The sequence below is a fragment of the Bemisia tabaci genome, chromosome 7, assembly GCF_918797505.1.
Source record: "Bemisia tabaci chromosome 7, PGI_BMITA_v3".
In the NCBI taxonomy this organism is placed as follows: domain Eukaryota; kingdom Metazoa; phylum Arthropoda; class Insecta; order Hemiptera; family Aleyrodidae; genus Bemisia; species Bemisia tabaci.
Window position 1 is genome coordinate 47,231,511 of NC_092799.1, and position 21,284 is coordinate 47,252,794.

Sequence of the window (21,284 nt, forward strand, 5' to 3'; positions counted from 1 at the left end):
CCACTGAAGACGTCTCGAATTTCATCAACTTGACAGATCATCTCTTCTCTCGTCTCTCTCGCATGCGGCCATTGTCCGGTCTTCCTTCGATCGTAGAACTCACGTGTCATGATTCACGCGGAAAGCGCTTAAAGGGCAAGGCATTTGCAAATACTTGGGATGAAAAGCTAACTTTTAATTTTGAAAGGTCGACATATTTTTCTAGCCGCATGCTCCGCTGCTCGTTCGAAAATTCCCGTCCGCGCTGTTTCCAACGATCGTGAATGTCAAGAGATTCCGAAAAGTTGGGTGATAGCGAACAATGTTGGTAGTCCTGGGAAGAGGACGAGGTTGACTTCCATGAAACTATCTGAATGGAATCCAGGTATTCAACAGTTTTAAATTTCTGTGAAATGTCACATTTTTGCGTGGATTCAACAGGAATAACTATCACGGCTTTCCGGAGTACCTACTCGATATGTTAATGTTACTTCCACAATCGCTTTACTTTTTAAAGTGTGTCAAAACCCTTCATGCACACCTTGTCGCGTGCAACTTAGGAGTCGTCTGGGATCGTTTGTGTGAAAGCACCTTTTTGAATACAGCTGATGATTTTTTTTTAAGCGCGGTATGCATATGTATACCGCGATTTAAGATTGGAGCACGTTTCCGGTCGAGCAGAGATTACGGTTGTCGATTTCCGGTTAAGTAAAATTCGGCCGGACGATTGGTCGATTGGTTTGAGTTTCCGGTGGGTAAGATCACCGGTTGAGTAAAGTTATGGTTAGCAGGGTTAGATCAGGTTTTCAGTTGAGTAGGATTTGTGGTAAATTTGAGTTTTCAGTTATTTTAAGATTCAGTTAAGTGAATCAAGTGTCCCGTTTAATTGAACGATCCCAATTTTTTAATTAACGATTTGCGTTGTCCAGGGAGATCATCGATTGTTGAATCCAAGAATTCCGAGGGATGCACCAGAAACAAAAAAGGAACACCCATGCTGATTAGAAGAGAGAAAAGTACATGTAAACTTCAAGATGGAAATAAATACCTCTGAAATCTTTATCAGTGTATATTTCGCAGGCAGTCAGCAATAGCCGGCAATTTGCAAGCTCCGTACTTGTCAATTCGTCAAGTTGTAATTGGATAGCATTTTGCAATTCGGAACTATAGGCAGAACGGTAGGTTTTCAGGAGAGCAACTTTTGCAAAAACCATTGGCGTTTTTCGTCAAAACGATCAATGTTGCGGTTTGATGGTTCATTTTATAGCTATGGAGTTCCTTTAACACCCTGTCTTGACAGATTCGTCAAAAACATCACACTGTTGCCAATAATTACAAAAAAAGGCTATAGTTCCTTATTGCAAAATGAAGAATCCGGGGAAGCTCATTTTGCAATTAGGAACTATAGATTGTTTTAGCACTGACTGCATAGGGGAGACGACCCTGGTGTCACTATTACAAACTGGAGGGTTAACCCCAACAGAGAAAACACCCCTTCCTTCCATCATACGAGGAAGGGGGAGGTGCAGTGTCCCTGCGGAAAGATATTCTACAAAAAACAGGGTGTGCCAAAAATATGGATACCTACCGACTTGCTAATATTTCGAGAATGGTGGCAAATATTAACATGCAATTTGGACGGGAGGGTTTATAGATTTGATTGACATGAATCGATCAAAAAATGAAAGCATGAATCGATCGACACCGACTCGATCGACAAATTATTGAAAAACCGGTGTTATGATTCCGACATGACCGACATGAATCGATCGAAAAGTTAGAACATGAACCGATTGACGTGATTTGATCGGCACTGATTCGATTGACGACCGTGAATCGATCAAAAACCAGCGAATCGATCCGCAAATCCGTGAATCGATTGACAACCCCGTGATTCGTTCGAAAAATCCGTGAATTGATCGATAAACCCTTGAATAGGTCAACAAACCCGTGAATCGTGAAATTTTGAAAATTCGAAAATCCAAGATTAAGGATGTGGCCTATAATGCTATCTCGGCTCCTGTTCGATCGATCATGCTGATTTTCGGGGTCAGGGGGTATTTATGGACGGGAAACTCGAATTTCTGGTCAAATTTTGAAAATTCAGAAATCCAAGATGGCGGATGTGGCCTAAAATTATATCTCGGCTCCTGTTCGATGGATCTTGCTGATTTTTGGTATCCGGGGGTATTTTTGGACGGGAAACTCGAATTTCTGGTCAAATTTTGAAAATTCAAAAATCCAAGATGGCGGATGTGGCCTAAAATTATATCTCGGCTCCTGTTCGATGGATCTTGCTGATTTTTGGTATCCGGGGGTATTTTTGGACGGGAAACTCGAATTTCTGGTCAAATTTTGAAAATTCAGAAATCCGAGATGGCGGATGTGGCCTAAAATGCTATCCCGGCTCGTGCTCCATCTATCGCGGTGAATCTTGGTACCAGGTAGTATTTTTGGATGGGAAACTCGAATTTCTGATCGAATTTTGAAAATTCGAAAATCCAAGATGGTGGATGTGGCCGAAAATGACCTTACTTGAGTAAGTATCCCCTGGGGGATCTTTCATTCCTCGGACACACGTTTAAAAGGGAGCTCAGAAGACGCAACCTCAAACTTGTTTTTCGTGGATTGAAATGCGAAAAATATCGGAGAAAATTATTGTGGCTTATGCGTAGTAAATACTTCAAAAAACGCAAAAATCAAAAATCACTGAACAAGCTCAATGTCAAAATTTGAAAAATTTCAATGTTTTGAAACTCGGCTAGGAATTCGAGTTTCCCGGCCAAAAATACCCCCTATGCAACGAAGATTCACCACGATCGGTCGAGCAGCCCGAGATAGCATTATAGGCCACATCCGCCATCTTGGATTTTCAAATTTTCAAAATTTGACCAGAAATTCGAGTTTCCCGACCAAAATCCCTAATAGCACAGTTACACAATGGAATGTTTTTAAAATGTTTCAAATTACGTCAATCTCGGATCAGTCATTGACATATGTTTCCAACAAATTTTCAAAACGAATACATGAAATGGGCAAGTTGGCCGTGTCTTTGATACGTATTGAAAACAAATCGAAAATGTTTCTAATTGCGGTCATTCAAACTTTTTTAAAAATAAGTTGGAAACGTTTCAAACTTATTTCAAAAAGGCATAAATAACCCACCCGAAAAATGTGTAAGAATTGTGTCAGCTATGTGTTGTCAATATATTGCAGTCCGTTCAATAAACTATATCAGAAAGGTTTCAAAAACATTTCAAAACCATTGCCACAGCTAAGCCTATGATTGAAACATATTTACGGAACATTTCTGCCGCAATTTATATGAAAATCAATGAACCTTTATTGACATCTATCGGAAAAAATTTGTAATTGTGTCAATTTCTTTTTTAACGACCCAGGCACAGATTCATATTAGATATGTGTACGATATGTTGGGAAAGGAGATCAACTAAATATTTTGGAAACATTTCTAAAACATATTTAAAACGTTGCTGCAGAAATTCTTGGAAGTTCGAAGTTTCTGAGAAATAAACCTGACATATTTCTGACACAATTTAGCAACGTTTCCAAGATCCTTCAAAAACATGTTTCAGAAACAACTGGCAGATATTTCGTATTTTTAATCTGATAAGGTACAGCTATATGTTGAATCTATGTATGAAACGTGACGGAATGGTATATGAAACGCCCTCAGATTTTCGTGTACGGATTTCCCTCATTGCTCTCCAGTTGAAATACTCGTATCACTCTCATTTAATTGATCCGCGGCGATCGTACGTCATAACCATTTATAAAATTAATTTAAACGCATAAGGGTAAGGAAATTTATTTAAAAATGTGTCAGGAATATATCAGTTAAACAAAACAGTGCCTTGATTGTCATTAAAACCTGGTGAACACAAGTTGAAAACATTTCTCAGACCTTTCTAAAAATTTTCCTAGATCAAACTGAACCCACCAGAGAGCGTTGACGTTTCATTTTCCAATTTTACCAAATTTTGGTTTATTTTTTTGTCTCAAGGTTTACTTTTTGGCTATCTAATTATGCAGAGTTAAAAATAGTTTTAAATTCTTGGTATGCATCGCATTTATCTCCATAAGAGCTTATAAGTTATGGATTATCTAAATATTGAAACCGTACATCATGCTTTGCGTATACTTTTCTAAAGTGAGGACGTCCTAATCCCTCTGATAGTTTAATACTGATGGAGTGAACCCATAGTTCCATACTCTCCTTAGGCATAGTCTGTAATCAGGCCGCCCAGGCACTTGATTTGATAGCTATAATGTCTCCACGACGTTTGCTAAAACAGATGTCTGAAAATATTTTTACGGTTAAGAAGTAGTGACATGCGGATGTATTCAACACAGAGTGGGCTCGTGTTTAACACTACATAGACTGTAGTGATTATACCGAAAATGTGTCATAAACATTTAGAAAATCAGAGGAAAATCTGAGTTAAAGGCTCATTGTTTTACAAATGTGTCAGAAATGTGTCAAAAATGCACTGCCAACGGAGACCTTTGCCCATTGACAACCGCGCTGTCACCAAGACAGCGTGCGGTCAGTCTTCAGTCTTCTTCAATAAAGACATTGTGACTCAACTACGTTTCTCGTCTTGGCCCACACCTCAAACCTACACCATTGTGTCATTGAAATATGTAAAAAAATGAATTCGAAACATTTCGGTGGCACAATCTGCAAATGTTTCACAGACACATAAAATGTGGTGACATGGGAATGTGTTAAACACAGAGTGGCTTTGTGTTTGACACTTCATTCGGGTTTTTAAAGTATCACATGAAACATTTCAGAAATGAGGCTTGGTGTCATTGACACGTTTTAAAAACATCTCTAAGACTAGGTTTGCTATTACGGTACCTCCTGGTACCAAAAATCAGCAAGATCGATCAAACAAGAGCCGGGATAGCATTTTAGGCCACATCCGCCATCTTGGATTTCTGAATTTTCAAAATTTGACCAGAAATTCGAGTTTCCCGTCCAAAAATACCCCCGGATACCAAAAATCAGCAAGATCCATCGAACAGGAGCCGGGATAGCATTTTAGGCCACATCCGCCATCTTGGATTTCTGAATTTTCAAAATTTGACCAGAAATTCGAGTTTCCCGTCCAAAAATACCCCCGGATACCAAAAATCAGCAAGATCCATCGAACAGGAGCCGAGATAGCATTTTAGGCCACACCCGCCATCTTGGATTTCTGAATTTTCAAAATTTGACCAGAAATTCGAGTTTCCCGTCGAAAAATACCCCCGGATACCAAAAATCAGCAAGATCCATCGAACAGGAGCCGAGATAGCATTTTAGGCCACACCCGCCATCTTGGATTTCTGAATTTTCAAAATTTGACCAGAAATTCGAGTTTCCCGTCGAAAAATACCCCCCGGTTCCAAAAATCAGCAAGATCGGTCGAACAGGAGCCGAGAATGCCGAGAAAGCATTATGCCGTCCTGTCTATAGTTCCGAATTGCAAAATGGGAAATCCGAGTTTCGCATTACGCAATAGGGAACCATAGTATAGGTCCCAATTGCAAAATGAACTTCGCGTGATCCTGCGACGGCAAATTTTTGCGGGGTCGCTGAAGCGGGATAAAAATTGTTTTTGAGGATTTTCTTTTTCTCAATAGTAAGTAAATACCCTCCTGATACGGAATTCATCATAAAAAAAAAATCGAAAATTTGACCCTAGTTCCTTATTGCATAAAGCTGTCCAATTACGATAACATCGATGTAGTAAAGGTTTCTTTAGCGGAGAAATTCAAGGCACGACTTCAGCTCCGAACGCCTTCAAATCCAGCGATACTCTCCGCTTTGCCAAGGAGTTAGTTTAGTTGCTTAATCGAACCTAACACAGATTTTTGATGACATTTCACTAGTTGGTGCTAGTTGGCACCATGTAGGTATCCAAGAAGAAGGGGCTAACGTATGTTTGAATTCAAAGCATAATAATCCCTACTTCCAATCTCGTTTTTTCACTTTTAAACGATTTAATGTGTTGATTAAACACGAATAGATTGCAATTTGCCGGCGATTCTTAATTGCCTGCAACATATATACCTGAGAATGTTTGTGAAGAAATTAATTGAGAATAAAAATTACTGACTGAACAATCACAATGACTGCCTGTGCCAATGTTAATTAAACAATACTAAAGCACTTTATCGATGGTGAAAGTGCAGAAGTGCGAGTCTCTGCAAAAACACAATTTTCCAGGAGAGTAAAAAAACTGTCTGCATTCCTCTTTATTGTCAGTAGAAGGGTAATAATTCTTGAGGATAGCAGGAATAAGATGTTTTTTGAAACTCCATCAGCAGATTCAATAATTTCTCGAACTGTTATTGATGCAACTATTAAAACTTGATGGATGTCCGTATCGCACCGGCTGAAATGCGAAACCACGTATCTCCATTGCGGTGTTTCAAAATTTCCGTTCTTATTTCATCTCTTCCATAAGAAACAATCCGAATTTACGACTTCAAATTTTGAACCAAAGCTTGTGCTATAGAATACGAAAAATCATGGAGAATTTAAGTTTTATGATGACCAGCTTCCCTACGAAAAAATAAAGTTTCTCAGGAAGTCTGCAACGTCGCAAATGGAGAAACGTCGCCTCTCATTTTGTCCAAAAATATGTATGTAGAAAATTGCAGGCATTGTGACTGTCCTCTCTCAACTTATATTCGTCTGTAACGATAAACAATGGGACGCGCTTGCTACGGCGCCTTGATACAACTATACAACCTCGACGGATGTCCGTATTGCGTTCAAAAAATTGAAGGCGTTTTGACTCCCTGCTCATACTACCTGTAGTTGATTTGATACACAGACGCGTTGGTCGGCGGTGACGGGGACTTGATGCAACTATTTAAACTTGATGGATGTCCGTATGTCACCGACTGAAATGCGAAACCACGTATCTCCATTGCGGTGGTTCAAAATTTCCGTTCTTATTAAGTCGTAAATTCGGATTGTTTCTCATGGAAGAGATGAAATAAGAACGGAAATTTTGAAACACCGCAATGGAGATACGTGGTTTCGCATTTCAGCCGGTGCGATACGGACATCCATCAAGTTTTAATAGTTGCATCAATAACAGTTCGAGAAATTATTGAATCGGCTGATGGAGTTTCAAAATACATCTTATTCCTGCTATCCTCAAGAATTATTACCCTTCTACTGACAATAAAGAGGAATGCAGACAGTTTTTTTACTCTCCTGGAAAATTGTGTTTTTGCAGAGACTCGCACTTCTGCACTTTCACCATCGATAAAGTGCTTTAGTATTGTTTAATTAACATTGGCACAGGCAGTGACTGTGATTGTTCAGTCAGTAATTTTTATTCTCAATTAATTTCTTCACAAACATTCTCAGGTATCTCAAGTCCCCGTCACCGCCGACCAACGCGTCTGTCGATCGAAACCACGTATCTCGTTTGCGGTGTTTAAGAATCTCCGCTCCCATTTTATTTTTGTGAAAGAGAACAAACCAATATAATTACTTGAAGTTTTCGCAGATTTTCCTTCACACAGAGAAGAAAAATCACGTAAGTTTTTAAGAGATGACGTGGAGTAGTTTTCCATCTAAAAATAAAGTAAGACAAGAAGTCTGCGACGCGACGTCACAAACCGAGATACGTGGTCTGGTGGTTTCACCATCGATATGAGACTTTGAAACACTGCAATGGTAGTATAGATGTAACTTTTTTGCTTAGCCTTATTCAATTTTGGGAAAAAACGTTACTTTTATACCTGGTCTGTTCTTTTGACGTTTTTCAAACGTCAGAATGCTGACAAGATCAAACAACTAAATAGTATCACTGGTGGTTTTTGGACCATAATTTTTCATCCCAAAATAGTTCAAACCGGAGAGACTTATCTTAATGCGTTTTTAGTTTTTTCTATCTTGATTCAGAGTAAAGGGAATTTGTTTTCCCTCAACTTTTTGCATCCCTGCCTTCAAGATCATCTCCTTTCAATTTGAAAAGTTTACTTATACAAAATCAAGTTTTGGAGTCATGAAAAACAAAAACGCGTGTATATTTCCTTTTAAAAACAAAACATTTTATTTACAAACAAATTGAAGTTGAAAATTCAGCGGTAGATTCTGAGACAAAAATTGAAGTACACAGTTCAAAAATGCTTCTGAAAGCAAAAGTCTATGAGAGAAATAATTACATCAGATTCATGAATTTTAAGTAATAGGTACACAATTGTTAAACGAAAATCTTGGAAGATAAGTGCAGAACTACAACATTGTAATTGTTTGACAACAAGGAAACACTACATCTTGATGAAAAGTTACATTCAGGAAGGAAATAGTTTATTTAACGACTTCTAGTAGATAGGAAACCAGTGCGTAGATAAGTATAAAAATTCCCTCCTTGTCATACAAGAGACAGAAGAGAGACTACAGTTTCGTCTCAAGTGGTATAGTTTTCTCTGAGATAATCTAAAATTAAAAGGTAAGTCAAAATATAATGCTACGTACTCCAGAAGTCAATCATATAATTTTCATGGTAACATGCCTCTAATTCGAAGGTGTGGGATGATGTGCATGATGGAAATGAGTCTATTGAAGCAAAAGAAATTTTAGAGATGAATAAAGTTAAGCACTGACGGGTATTATTTAAAATCTATTCTACTTATTCTGGGAAAGAATGCAATTCGAAAGGGAACCTTTGTAATACATTCTTTACTGATGTAAGTTCACATTTAAAATTAAAAATATTGATAGAAGACGATATAGATAATTTTTGAGCTTAGGATTTAATTAAAGTTCACATCAATGGGCAAAGGGACAAGGTCTGACCTAGAAAATGTTGCACCTTTGCCCTTCAAAATCTTATGAGGAAAACGATTCACTTATCCAGGAGTTTTACAATCAACTCCTGAACATGATTTTAACGACTGTTTTTAATACAGATCAAATGAAAGTTGAATTATTACAAATGACGTCATTTGTATGTTAACCACTTAACAAAAGTTAATTGTAAACATTTGTACCTTGCTTGGGAGTTGATTCTTAAGACTTCCTGTTGTATGGTTTGTTTTCCTCCTGAAATTTTAAAGAGAGTACATTTTGCATTATGCTTCATTTCATACCTTGTCAATTAGCTCACTGATTATCATTATACAGCTACGCTCCCTATTCTAAAAATAACACAAGAAATGGCTTGAATAATCGCAAAAAGGTAGAAAAAGGTTCACACAGAATCAGGACATCCGTAGCAAACAAGAGCGGAGTCTACTAATTAAATAATAAAAAACATAATCATTATAATAAAGTTTGTTATAGAGGTAAGACTTACCAAGAAGGAGACAATACATTAACAGGACTTACACACAATGAAATTAATTATCATCTCCTTCGCTGATTCTGCGATATCTTGCAATTATAATTAAAATATAAAAATAGGATTAACAACAAATACCGGTTCTTTACATTAAAAGGAGAGATCTGCCATTAAGTTCTCCATACCCTACTTCTTAAAATTTCAGTCATCTAAAAAACGAAAAATAATGCACCAAGAAAAATTAAATAGTAAAGAGGAAAAACTAAACTGAATGAAAAAAAATAAATAAAAAGCTTTGAAATATACATAATGCAACTTTCGAAAAATAATGGACTTACAATTTCTTCTGAGTGTAAAATTAGCATTTCAAACTAGCAAGAAAAAACAAGAAGAATATATTTGTGTCTCACCCAGGTTCTGAACAATCCAATTTAGAAATTTTCGTCACACAAGAGAACCCTTTGGAGGTACCACCTGTGACTCCAACTACAGATACAAATTTTACAATCTTGCATCGGAGTGTGATTGACATTGAGAATTTTGGTTTTTGACATTTTATAAAATTTAAGATTATTTTTAAATGGATCTGTTTTTAAGATTTGAATAAAGAGCAATTTGGAAAGAGATACTAGCATGATCATTACTGCATTTGATTATGTGTATTTTCTAACTCTTGTAAATAACTTCAGATTTTCATCATATATTTGCAGTGAGTATATATGTACTGACAAGGAGTCTTAGTTGTATTAGAAAACTTCACTAATGATACCCTGAAAAAGCTTCTTGAGTTCAGCTCCGAATTGCAATTTCACCATTTCCCTCTGAATTCTTTGACTTCCTATAAGAAACAATTTTTCTTAATTTTCCATGCTATCTTGGATTCCAACCTTTGATGCCGCCCTAATTAAAACAAAAAATACCAAAAGAAAATAACAGAAAAAAAAGAAATAAAAACACAAGGGGGGGATAGAGGAAATAAAATTTCACTTAACTACCTATTCGCTGAGAAGGCTTCACTTATCAAAATCACTGACATTTTCTTAAAATTAAAAGTAAAAAAGGTCAATCTTAATACTGAGAGACTTATCTATTATCAATTTTTCTTTCTAAGACGAGACCCCACGGTCAGAATATCTGGGACGTCTAGAACATAACCTCTTTGGATACATGATAAATGTGCACTAGTGTCACATGTGCTCAACCTTAGGAACCACAGCTGGCGAAACAAGTGATTGCAGGACAGAGATGAAAAATACATAGAATGAATCAGATGAAGCACTTGCAGCTTGTCTCGTAATCAGACATGCGAAAGTTTACAGCCAAGTGAATTTTGAGCATTAGCAGGTTCATAACTGGAACTTAATTACACTTTTTTTAACTGAATAGTCCTATCTTGTTTTTTATTGATTGATATCTTGATATTGATCAATTAGGGTTGTTCAATTAACTGTAGATCAAATTTCAATGATCAGATCACAGGTTGGCAAACAGCAAAAGCGAAGGAGGACCATGCTCTTGTGATTATGTGAGTTCGAAATCGAAACACTAAATGATGCAAAAACGTATCAGTTTGTCATGTAAAATATTTAATAGCAGTAAAATTCTCTTGAAACAGTGATTAAAAATCAAAAGAGACCAATAGCAACAGTATTGTTCCGTGGATAAACTGAACATTCGTAAATCAGTGATTTTTTCTCACAGAGAAGAAAAGCCAGAATTTTCAGGAATAATACAACAATGATTTTGTCCTGAGAATAAAATGGCCCGGCTATTGATAACACTAGAATACTGATGCTCTTTCATGTGATGTGGGGATGTTACAATCTTTTTGCGTACAGAAGGCTCACTTGTAAAAGTTTATTAGTGTAAAGCTGCAAAAATGCATGCATTGCAAGCATGATAAAGGATTCCCATTTACTTTACATAGCTTGCTTAACTCTTCTTTAATTTTCTTTTTCAGAAAGTTCTGAACATCTACTTGATTTTGAAAATTCTGTTCAATACAACAACTAGGTCCTCCTTAGCTATTCCCTAAAAAATAAATTGATTCCTTCTACATCTGGAAAATATGGTTTGTGAACGGCTATTTAAAGGTTCAATACATATGAGGTGGATAAATACATCCGACTTGGGTGTGATAAAAAGAGTTTAGAGTAGGACACTGAAGAAGGCTTGTTCACATCACTACTGCATAGAAGTAACTATTATCTGAAAGGAGTAAAATATTTGAAACAACTACTTTTTTCATAGACACATAGAGAACAATAATCGGAGTAATGCTGGCATCAATTTACTGTGCCTCACCTTTCCGGTGCATTTATGGCGAAGAGTCGGGCGGTTTTGTCATCAGATGCGCTTATAATCATACTGCTGTCACTGAAAGAAAACGAAGAATGACATGAGAAGGCAAATCATCAAAGTGAGTACAAAATTTAATGCCATACATAATTTCTGTTACATTCAGAATTGTAACATTGAATTCGCTTACATTAATAACAGACATTTATAAATCAGTAAAGATGTCATTGCAATATTTTTTTACAAGAAACAGGGGTGGATTTGTGGCACCTTAGAGAATCTTTTTTCTACTAAAATTTTAATGAAAAATGGAAAAACATCAATCATTTCACTTTTTACTCATTTCCAAAAAATGAATTTAAAACTATGTTCAACAGCCCCATTCAACTTATGCCAGGATAGGCTCTATCAAGAAAGCTCACAAGAGGCAGACAAAATTTAGGACTGGGTCTTGTAACATGGGACTTACTGACATCTCACGATATTCAAATGGTGGATCCAATTGTGGGTACTATCGCATGCTTCAAACTTGACTAGAACTGATAGAAAAGGTTTGAAAATGAATACTTACGATGAGAGACAAATATCTAATATGTTCTGACTATGGCCGAGAAGAGCTGCTTGAACCTCCCCAGTGCGTGCATTCAAAATTTGGATAGCACCATCCAGATCAGCAGCATAGACTGTGGTGCTCAATGGGTCCCACAAGAGACGGCTGATTCCATGCCCCACGCTGATTTTGTGTCTTAGGGCCTGGAAAGTATTTGACGATTAATTTATTACCAACAGCAATACTTCGTTGAAATTCAGGCTATCAGCCACTAAAGGTAGTGCATGGGAGGATGAAATGCCTTTGCTTACACCCTGCACCAATTAGCTGTGGCAATCTTCGCGATGTTACAGGCCAAATGGTGGAAGAAAACAAAATACCCAAACAGGTGGACCAAGAGAAAAAAGGATGTCACCCACATCTTCTTGGCAATGCATATTTTCTAGAAGTAAATACCTGTTTTTCGGCTTTCTAGGCTTTGACTTCTTAAGGGTTGGTTTTATCAGCGCTGGTCAAATCTCAATGCGTGACTTGCGGTCAAAGGTTTACCTCCTTGTTAAGAAAAAATCCTTCCTATCACCGTTCGTCAATCACATACATTTGATTAAATTTGCACTAATGCTTTGGAAAACATAGTGCTAAATGCCGCCAACTGTTGGCACAAAACCTTTAAAACTTCGATTTACTCCATGCAAAAGTCGGCTACAAACCAGCTGTGCCAGAGGTCCTGATGTGTCACAATTCTTAAGAGGAACATTAGGAAAACAAGGAATCGATTGGAGAACATTTTCAGTGGGTTACAATTCTATAAGGCTGGATGAATATTCGAAAATCTCGTATATTTTTTTAGATACTCGATTCGAACTCGAACTTGAAAACCTTGAATTTTCCAACTTATTTATTTTCGTTAATCAATTTTTATTTTAAAACTCATTTTGGTTATTCTGTACTTTTTCTCTCCGCAGCAAATCAGAATTGTACAAAAACGTTACCCAATTAATTATTTAATAAATATAATTATTTATGATTCGGTAATCTTCAACAATGATAGTAAATAATACATTTTCTTTTTAAACTTAATTATTATAAACGATTCTATTTATGAACTATACTAAAAAGTTTGCACCAAAAAAACACTTTCAGTGCCCAAATGTAAATAAAATGTATTGAACCACAAGATAAAACATAAAGAGAAATTATTTACTACATTAATTAAAAAAACATCCAGAATTTTTGCTTCGAGTTGAGTGACGAAGAGGTGTTTCTGGTCAGAAGTAGGTAAAAATATTCAATTCGAATCGATTTGATATTTGAACTTCTTTTTTTTAATTCGATTGGAGGCCAAAAAACCATATTCCCCCAGCCCAACGATTCTATCCAATCAGGGGCAAGACTGATTTCAACAAACTTGGTACATTTTTAAAGTTACCAAACAATGAAGTTGAAAGGGACTTACCAGTTTTGAGTAGTCCCAGATGAAAATATTACCACTCAAAGTGGCAGCAACAACCAAGGGAAAATTTGCATCTTTGGAAAAACACACTGCTTCAACCCAGGCAGGATGGTTAGAGCTTTCATTACTGGATGTATCATCACACTCGAACTTGGATGCGACCTAAAACCAAAAAGATAAACTTAAAAACAAACAGTAAAAAAAGTCGTTTGCAAAAAAAAAAAAACTTTGGGAAATCTTTCCTATGGGAAAAGTGTTCGGTTCTTATAAGGGGGGGGGGGGGGGGTAGAAAAAAGGTAGGTAATTGAAATTTTGACCTTGCTGCTTAGTTTCAGAAATGTGTCTAGAATTTGCTTCTTTGTACTGATACACTAAAACAAACCTGCCATTTTACCTTACATAACTGGTTTCCTTTAATGGACTATTAAACGATTTGGGCAACAAGTTACTGAAAGCAACTCTTAACCGAGATATTAACGTTTCTTCCATATATAAATTTAGGGATGCAGGAAATTATTAACCTTCCCATTATAAAAACCTCTATTGCTTCAGAAATTTCAAAGAGATGACTTTTAAATGGCTCTGTTTGGGTAAATTGCCGCGATTTAGCCCAAAACACGTGGCTTTCAGCACAGTTTTGCAAAAATGAACCCGATTTTGCCAACGTTCCCATTACAAATCACCATTTTCAGGGCTTTCCCAGTTTCTTGACGAATTGAGAAGGTTCAAACCATTGCAAATATTTATCTTTCCCACTTAAAAAAACCCGTAATCTAATTAAGTTAAATTGCGCACTAAACACAACCGTATCAGTCTCTGCAGAAGGAAAATAGGGCAACCTCGATATCAGCGTTTTGGCTCAGCTATTGCTTGTTCTTCGCAATATGAAGAACACAGCCAGGAGAGAAACGCTGCCTGAATAAGGAGCCTTCCCAAACAGTTATAGTGTGCGATTTGATTTACATAGACTCTTGTTTTTTTTTGTGATCAGGAAATTCAAATTTTCTGTAACTAGTGCTGAATAAAAACGTTACTATCATGGTTAGGAGTTGATTTAAGTGCTTTTCATTGCAGGAATTGTGTTCTGCGTGAAATTTTGAGGAAAATACATGAGTCAGAGTGTTTCAATTCATATCTTGTTTAGTGATCCATTACATCATAAGGCAATTTGGGCTTTATACATAAAACATTTAGTTCATAAAAGTGGACTTAAGTAGTCTCTAGAATAACAGATAAGGAAAAATGAATCAGCTCAATAAGATATAAGCCAATTATTTCAAAAGCCTCGCTTGCAATAGACATGTATTGGTTCCTAGGATAGATTGACAAGGGTAGCTGAAATTACAGTTACAATGGCCACTACTGTAATTGAAAATGTTTGTATTAAAATGATTCGCAATATCTTTTACCTTCCCGGTTTGAGTTTTTGTAAGAACTATCTGACCGAACTCTCCACCTGTTACAATCAGGTTGTTATCGGGGTGGATATCAATACAGCTGACGGTTCCTGAATGACCTTCCAGACTACCAATTGTGTGAAGAACTTGGCTGGTTTTTAAATCATAGATTTTGATTATCCCATTTGCATAGCAAATAACTGCACGTTTGCCTGAAAACAAACACAAAAACTTGATTTGTTGAAAATACTTAATTAAAGATAAATTAATTTTGAGATAAAAAAAAGAAAAAAATATAAAATTTATCATTCAATATAAATGAAAAAAAATCTAGGGGTCATTGAATATTTGGATTCAATTCATACTGGGGTCAAGACTAAATGCATTGCATTCTAGCCGATGAAAAATTTCTAAAAGGGAGTTCTTATTCAGGGTTGCCATATGATTTTGAAAATGAAATGCCCTGACATCTTCCCGATTTTCCTCACACATTAAATGGTAAAATTCCCTGACATTTGAATTATGTGGAATGGTAAAAGATGTAATTTTAAATCGTTTCTGCGCAAAATTTATTGTTCAAAACATTACACCCACTCTAGAAGGCAAATAAAGGTGAACTAGCAATTTTTCCATGACACAATGTCATTTTCCCTGAAATTTCCCCGTTTTCTCTGACTTTTCAAGGTTGGTTCCCACACATTTCCCAGTATTTACGGTATTCCCTGATGATGGCAACTTTTTCTTGTTTTTTCATTTGATGAATGAGATGATGGAGGCTGCAACTAAGATCAGGAGAAATTGATGATGCTTTTGATTATAACATACCGTCATGTAAAAATGCTCCACAGTCAGTGTTGGCTTTATTTCCAGCAAGTACTTTGCATTCGCCAGTCGGAACTTTCCACAGGTAAACTTCGCCAGCTTGAGTGCCAGCTAGTAAAACGTTGGCGCTTTTGTGCCATTTTAACCACTGAAAAAACAAATTGACAATAATTTCTACTGTACTAAGTACTTGCAGAGTTTTGGAGCATTTCGGAGCAAATTAAATGAGTAACCAGTTTCGGAACAACTCAGAGCAAATTAAATGAGTAACCAGTTTCGAAGCAACTCAGAGCAAATTAAATGAGTAACGCTGCACATGGTACAGACCATCATAGATGCATAATTCAATCTTGAAATACTCGTACGTAAAGAGTGCAATAGAGAGGATAATGATCACTAAAGGTTTAAAAGAATTTTCAACAATTATAATTAAAGCACGTTCCTGGGGTATCAGCAGGAGCATTCCAAAAATTTCAAAGCAATGAATTTGTTAAGACAAAAAAGCGTTATTGATTACTGCGATAAGTTGAGCAAGTATCCATTGCTTGAAAAGATCTTTTCTTTTTTCATTCCTAGTATGCTCACAGATTTGAGTAGAGTCTGTAAAATGGATTAAAGAATGTTAAAAAAGGTTTGTACTACATTTAATCAGATACTTTATCAGCTGCTTGTGATTGAAATCCAGGGAGCATATTGTTCAAGGCCTCAGTATATTTCAGAGAAGCCCCTGCAATTTCCTGCAGAGCACTCAGCAAAAAAAGTTACCATAGGGCACTGATCAGAGGGTCAAAAATTATCAACCAAAGATAACAGTTTCAAAAAATTTGTAACCCTAGTTGAAAGTGCCTAACAAGACATGCCTTTGCTTTTGGATTTGTAATACCTTTCTTTTGGCTCCTTAAGTTGGAATTCTAACTTTTTAACTGCAAACGAAGAGGAAATATCACGAATGCCAGAAAATAAGCTTTGAAATTCGAATTGTTTTTTCTGATAAATTATTTTAAACTCAATGGCAGCTGTTCAGTACATACCCTGAGAATATACCAGGACTGACATTTTGATGGTGAAACTGTAGAAATGCGTATCTTGGTTTGTGACATTTTAAACTTCCTGCGGTATTTTATATTCAGCATTGAAAACTACTAAATGTCATTTCTTGAAAACTCCGGTGGTTTTTCTTTGCTATATGAAGAATATTCTGTGAAAATTTCAAGGCATGATTCATGTTTGGTATCCTTATAAGAAATAAAATAGGATTGGAGAGTTGGAAACACTGCAATCAAGACACACATTTTTGCAGTATCACCGTCGATTTTATAAGCTCTGGTATGATATACGGAGTAAAGAGAGAGAGAGAGATGGCACTTACAACAAACTCAGAGATATTTTCACTCCAGAGAAGAGACTTGGATGATATTTTCCAAACTTGGATCAGTCCGCCCATGTCACCAGTTGCAACAAGAGAGCCATCATGGTTAAATTCAACACCAATAACCGAGTCCTAAAAAATATTCAGTAATTAATGTTGCACATGGGAAAAGGATAAAAGAGAATAATAATCCTGTGATTATAAAAAAAAAAAAAAAAAATCATTTCATTAATATTTTGCAATAGGTATATAAAATAGGTTATATTGTTTATTATTCTTTGTTTCGGATTCTCTAATTTAGAATTGAGTAGATGAGAAAAAATTAATGTTTCGGAAGATTCTAATGTGTTCTGCTGGCAACAACTTTTCTGTGCGCTATGATGGAAAATTTCATGAAGTACTGCTGCACTGAAATTTAAAATGTGAAATTTCATCAATGTTTCATGTAAAAGTTTTGGAAAATCCAACTTTTGGTTGAAATTTAATGATGAAATATAAGTGTCACAGCCTGCAGGGTGTTTACTAAAATAGGCTGGCCAAAAATCAGTACTTTTACAGTACTTTTTCAGTACAATCCCAAGAAATTCCGTACCTTCTTAACAGAAAAATTCAGTACTTTTTCAGTACCTCCAATTGACGAAATTCGAAAAATTTCAAAGTTTGAATTACTCGCTCAAATTATGACCAAAATGACAAGAAATGAAAAAAAATTCTGGACCTTCCTGCGGAATTTCCGCACTTTTTCAGTACTCCCGGACCGCTCTTAAAAAATCAGTACTTTTTCCAGACTTTCCAGAAATTCCGGACTTGTAGACACCCTGGCCTGTGTTTGCATCTCAGTCTGTAAGGTAATAATCTATGATTGATTTGTATGTACAAAAGAACCAAAAATTAGGGTAATGCTTACATTATGGCCGGTACACTCAAACTCAACTTCTCCTGTACGTGTTTTCCAGACGTAGGCTTTTTCATCTTCTCCTCCTGTAACAGCTAGGCAACCCATTTTCTGCTCCAAATGACAGCAAAATACGGAACCTAAAGAAGGAATATTTTAGTTGATATTGAAACATTTTTAGAGGATTTTGAAAACAAGAAGACTGTTATATGTGAGCAAACTACGCACTAGTCCTCTTCAACAGGGGTGCAGAAATTTCTTCACCATGAGATTAAGATGCTCAGGTGAGAAAATGGAAAGGCTGTCTGGGGAGGCCAGCTTCTTATTTGCTCAAATTGTGGTGAAATTAGCAGGTTTTTGGAAGAATGTCAGTGACAGTTGCATATTCTTTGCAAAATTGTTGAAATTTGTGAATTAAGACGAAACAAAGGGTTATCATCTTGAAAATTTCAGGAAGAAATGGGGATTTTTAAAACGAGAGAGCAAGTTTGAAAAAATGTGAAGGCTGAGAAACTGAAGGGAGAACTAACTCCATACACAGTATATGATTCTTACTGATAGAACTGTCAGGTTTTTCTTTTCTTTTTCAGTGAAACCCTAAGTTCCACACATGGTTCTTCAGATTGATAAATTCTTTGGGAGTTCTGTAAAATGACACACTTTCTACATGAGGAATTTCTACGTGGTAGAAGAAAACAAATATGGACGTGGCAGCTGTAGAGAAGTTTCACAGTGAAAAACATTTGAGTTGTGATGTAGCAGGCAGACCTCCTTCCACTAACACATTAAGAGAGCTTATGTACTCAAAATGAGTATCGCTGTCTGTTATAAACACTTTGACAGAGCTCCTGTACACAAGCCTTCCATGCAGGACTGAAGCGTACTTACAAGTCGGACAAGGTAATGAAAATTGGGTCGGTTCTATATCCATTCCTCATTTCCTACAATTTTAGTTCTGTGCCAGTCTACATGAAAGAAAGGTAAAAGTAAAAATATTTTAAAAGATATTAGTGATAAATGGCACTTCTAATAATAATAAATTTCAGAATTTGTTTTCAAACTCTCTGGATTGAAAGTAGGTGACTTTACTATGAGAAAAAAGTATGGACACTGAAAAACGTAAATAATAGTTTCTTAAATTGTTCATAATCATACTTAAGTAATAACTTATTTTTTCGCTTCGTAAAAATTTCAAGCTCTTACCTGTATGTTTGGAGAATACCAATTCAGAGTCGTCTCTTTTAGGAGCATTACTGGCAGCTTCTGACATTTCATCCTGCCCATCTTCATCATCCATGCTGATATCACTGATGCCGAAGCCGTTGTCATTCTCATAGTCATCCTCGTCTTCATCAACGATGAACTCCTCGTCCAACTCTACCACATCATCCTCCTCCTCCTGCTGTCCAGGTGAGGCAGGTGGAGTATCTTGTTTCATTTTATCTGCAAACAAGGAGACCCACTTTAACTACTTTGATTTAATACTTGGCAATTTCGAGCAGCTGACTTCTCAGTCAGACAAAGCTGAAAACTCGGGTGCAGAGAGTTCTTTACCTCGTTACACAGTTTCTGTTTAACAACCCCTAACATTCCCTGATTCTTTGTTATTCCCTTGCTCTAAAGTTTTCAAATTCCCTAACCTTCGAACTAAACTTCCAATTAAACTTAATTATAAAAAATAAGATATGCTGACTTTTGCTAAACTTAGGACAATATCTCTACTTCTAGAGATTTAAATTAAGGGGAAAAGGTACTCAGGGGCATTCTTGTTTTCTCTTAGGGCATCAGCTGCAGTTGTCGAGCTCATGCGCTATTCATAAAATTCCCTGACTATTACAATGAATGACCAGACTTTCTCTCACTTTTCCTGGTCTTCAGAAATTCTGTAACTTTTCAGGTTTCCCAGATTGTCAGGTGACAGGTGTTAATCACTCATAGTGTGCGCATTCGCCAGCCTCCTATCGATAAGAGATTGAGACAATACGATTCAACTGAGGAAGGACAAGGCTGTCTCAAATTTCTAGAGAAGAATCTTTAACGTAGCTTTTCAGCAAAGGGAAAGGGAGGGGGAATTAATGGAGAGGTTCCTTCTGACGCTTATCGCACAACTAGATGCACAATGACACGGAAGTTCAGGGAGAGAAAAAAGAAAGAGCTGTAGAGGGATCACTACAAGACTTAAGTCTGATGCAGCCCCTGGAATCTTGTATTAGCAGCCAACTTTGTGAACAAGGCTATTGTCTGGTAGAATGGATAATCAATTAACTTCGTAAGTAGCTATTCCTATGATTCCTAATAATTAGGACAGTGTAGCGATGTGCTGCTAGTCTAACTGTGCCTCAGACCCAAAATTGTTAATGAGATTATTGTTTCTGGATACCTATCAAAATCTAAAAAAGAGGAAAATTCCGAGATGACTTATGGTGAGGATAAATAAGTGCAGGAAGATCAATTCTGATAGGTATCCAGAAATAGTAATCTCATCGAAAATTTTGGGTTTGAGGCACAGCTAGTCTCGCAGCACATCGCTACGCTCCTCCTATTGTTCCTCATAATGGGGACAGCGTGGCAATGTGTTGCGAGTCTAGCTGTGCCTCAGACCCAAAATTGTTGATGATAATACTGTTTCTGGATACTTAACAAAATCTAAAGAGGAGACAGGCAGAGGAAAATTCCGAGATGACTTGTGGTGAGGATAAGTAGGTGCAGGAAGATCGATTCTGATAACTTGCGTTCCAGGGACTCTCTGACACTTAGCCTCATGCAAAGAGTGACAGTATCAGGAGAAAATGTTTCACGCAAGAATACGATCGTTCCTAATCTAAATTCGTTACAATCAGAGACTGTGTGAGGTAATCACAGATTTTGTTTCACGATGAAGATACTTATGAAAAGAGTTTTGAATGGGTAAACAAAGCTGTGGTTGGCAAGGAATCTGCGACTGAATTACCTGGTTGATGTTGCGGAAAAAAGTCCAAAAGCTAAGAGGCGTTTGAGCAGTTAGATTACACAACGTGACACGAGGTATTTCACTGGTAATTTGAAGAATTTATCAGAAAAATTGATTACGATTATCGGTCTCCGAAAATTCTACGTCTTCTTCTTCTGCCTCAAGAACTTTTTGATTGATGCTGCTTTAACGGTTGACGAAACCGTTGAGGTCAGCTTTCTTAACCTTAAAATTCCCAGAGGAATGAAAGTGAA

General features: G+C 36.7%; 1 protein-coding gene across 1 annotated transcript; it reads right to left on the bottom strand.

Annotated features, from left to right (window-relative positions):
- Nucleotides 1-8,042: 8,042 nt before the first annotated feature.
- LOC109041219 (angio-associated migratory cell protein) lies at nt 8,043-21,193 on the bottom strand. The gene is made up of 10 exons (XM_019057478.2): nt 21,031-21,193; nt 19,284-19,523; nt 18,093-18,220; nt 17,186-17,317; nt 15,820-15,964; nt 15,007-15,206; nt 13,601-13,759; nt 12,166-12,347; nt 11,601-11,672; nt 8,043-10,196 (listed from the first exon to the last, which is right to left on the bottom strand). The coding sequence occupies exons 2-10, from the start codon at nt 19,516-19,518 to the stop codon at nt 10,154-10,156; spliced, it is 1,296 nt and encodes a 431-aa protein (XP_018913023.1). The 5' UTR covers nt 19,519-19,523; nt 21,031-21,193; the 3' UTR covers nt 8,043-10,153.
- Between the last annotated feature and the right edge of the window lie 91 nt (nt 21,194-21,284).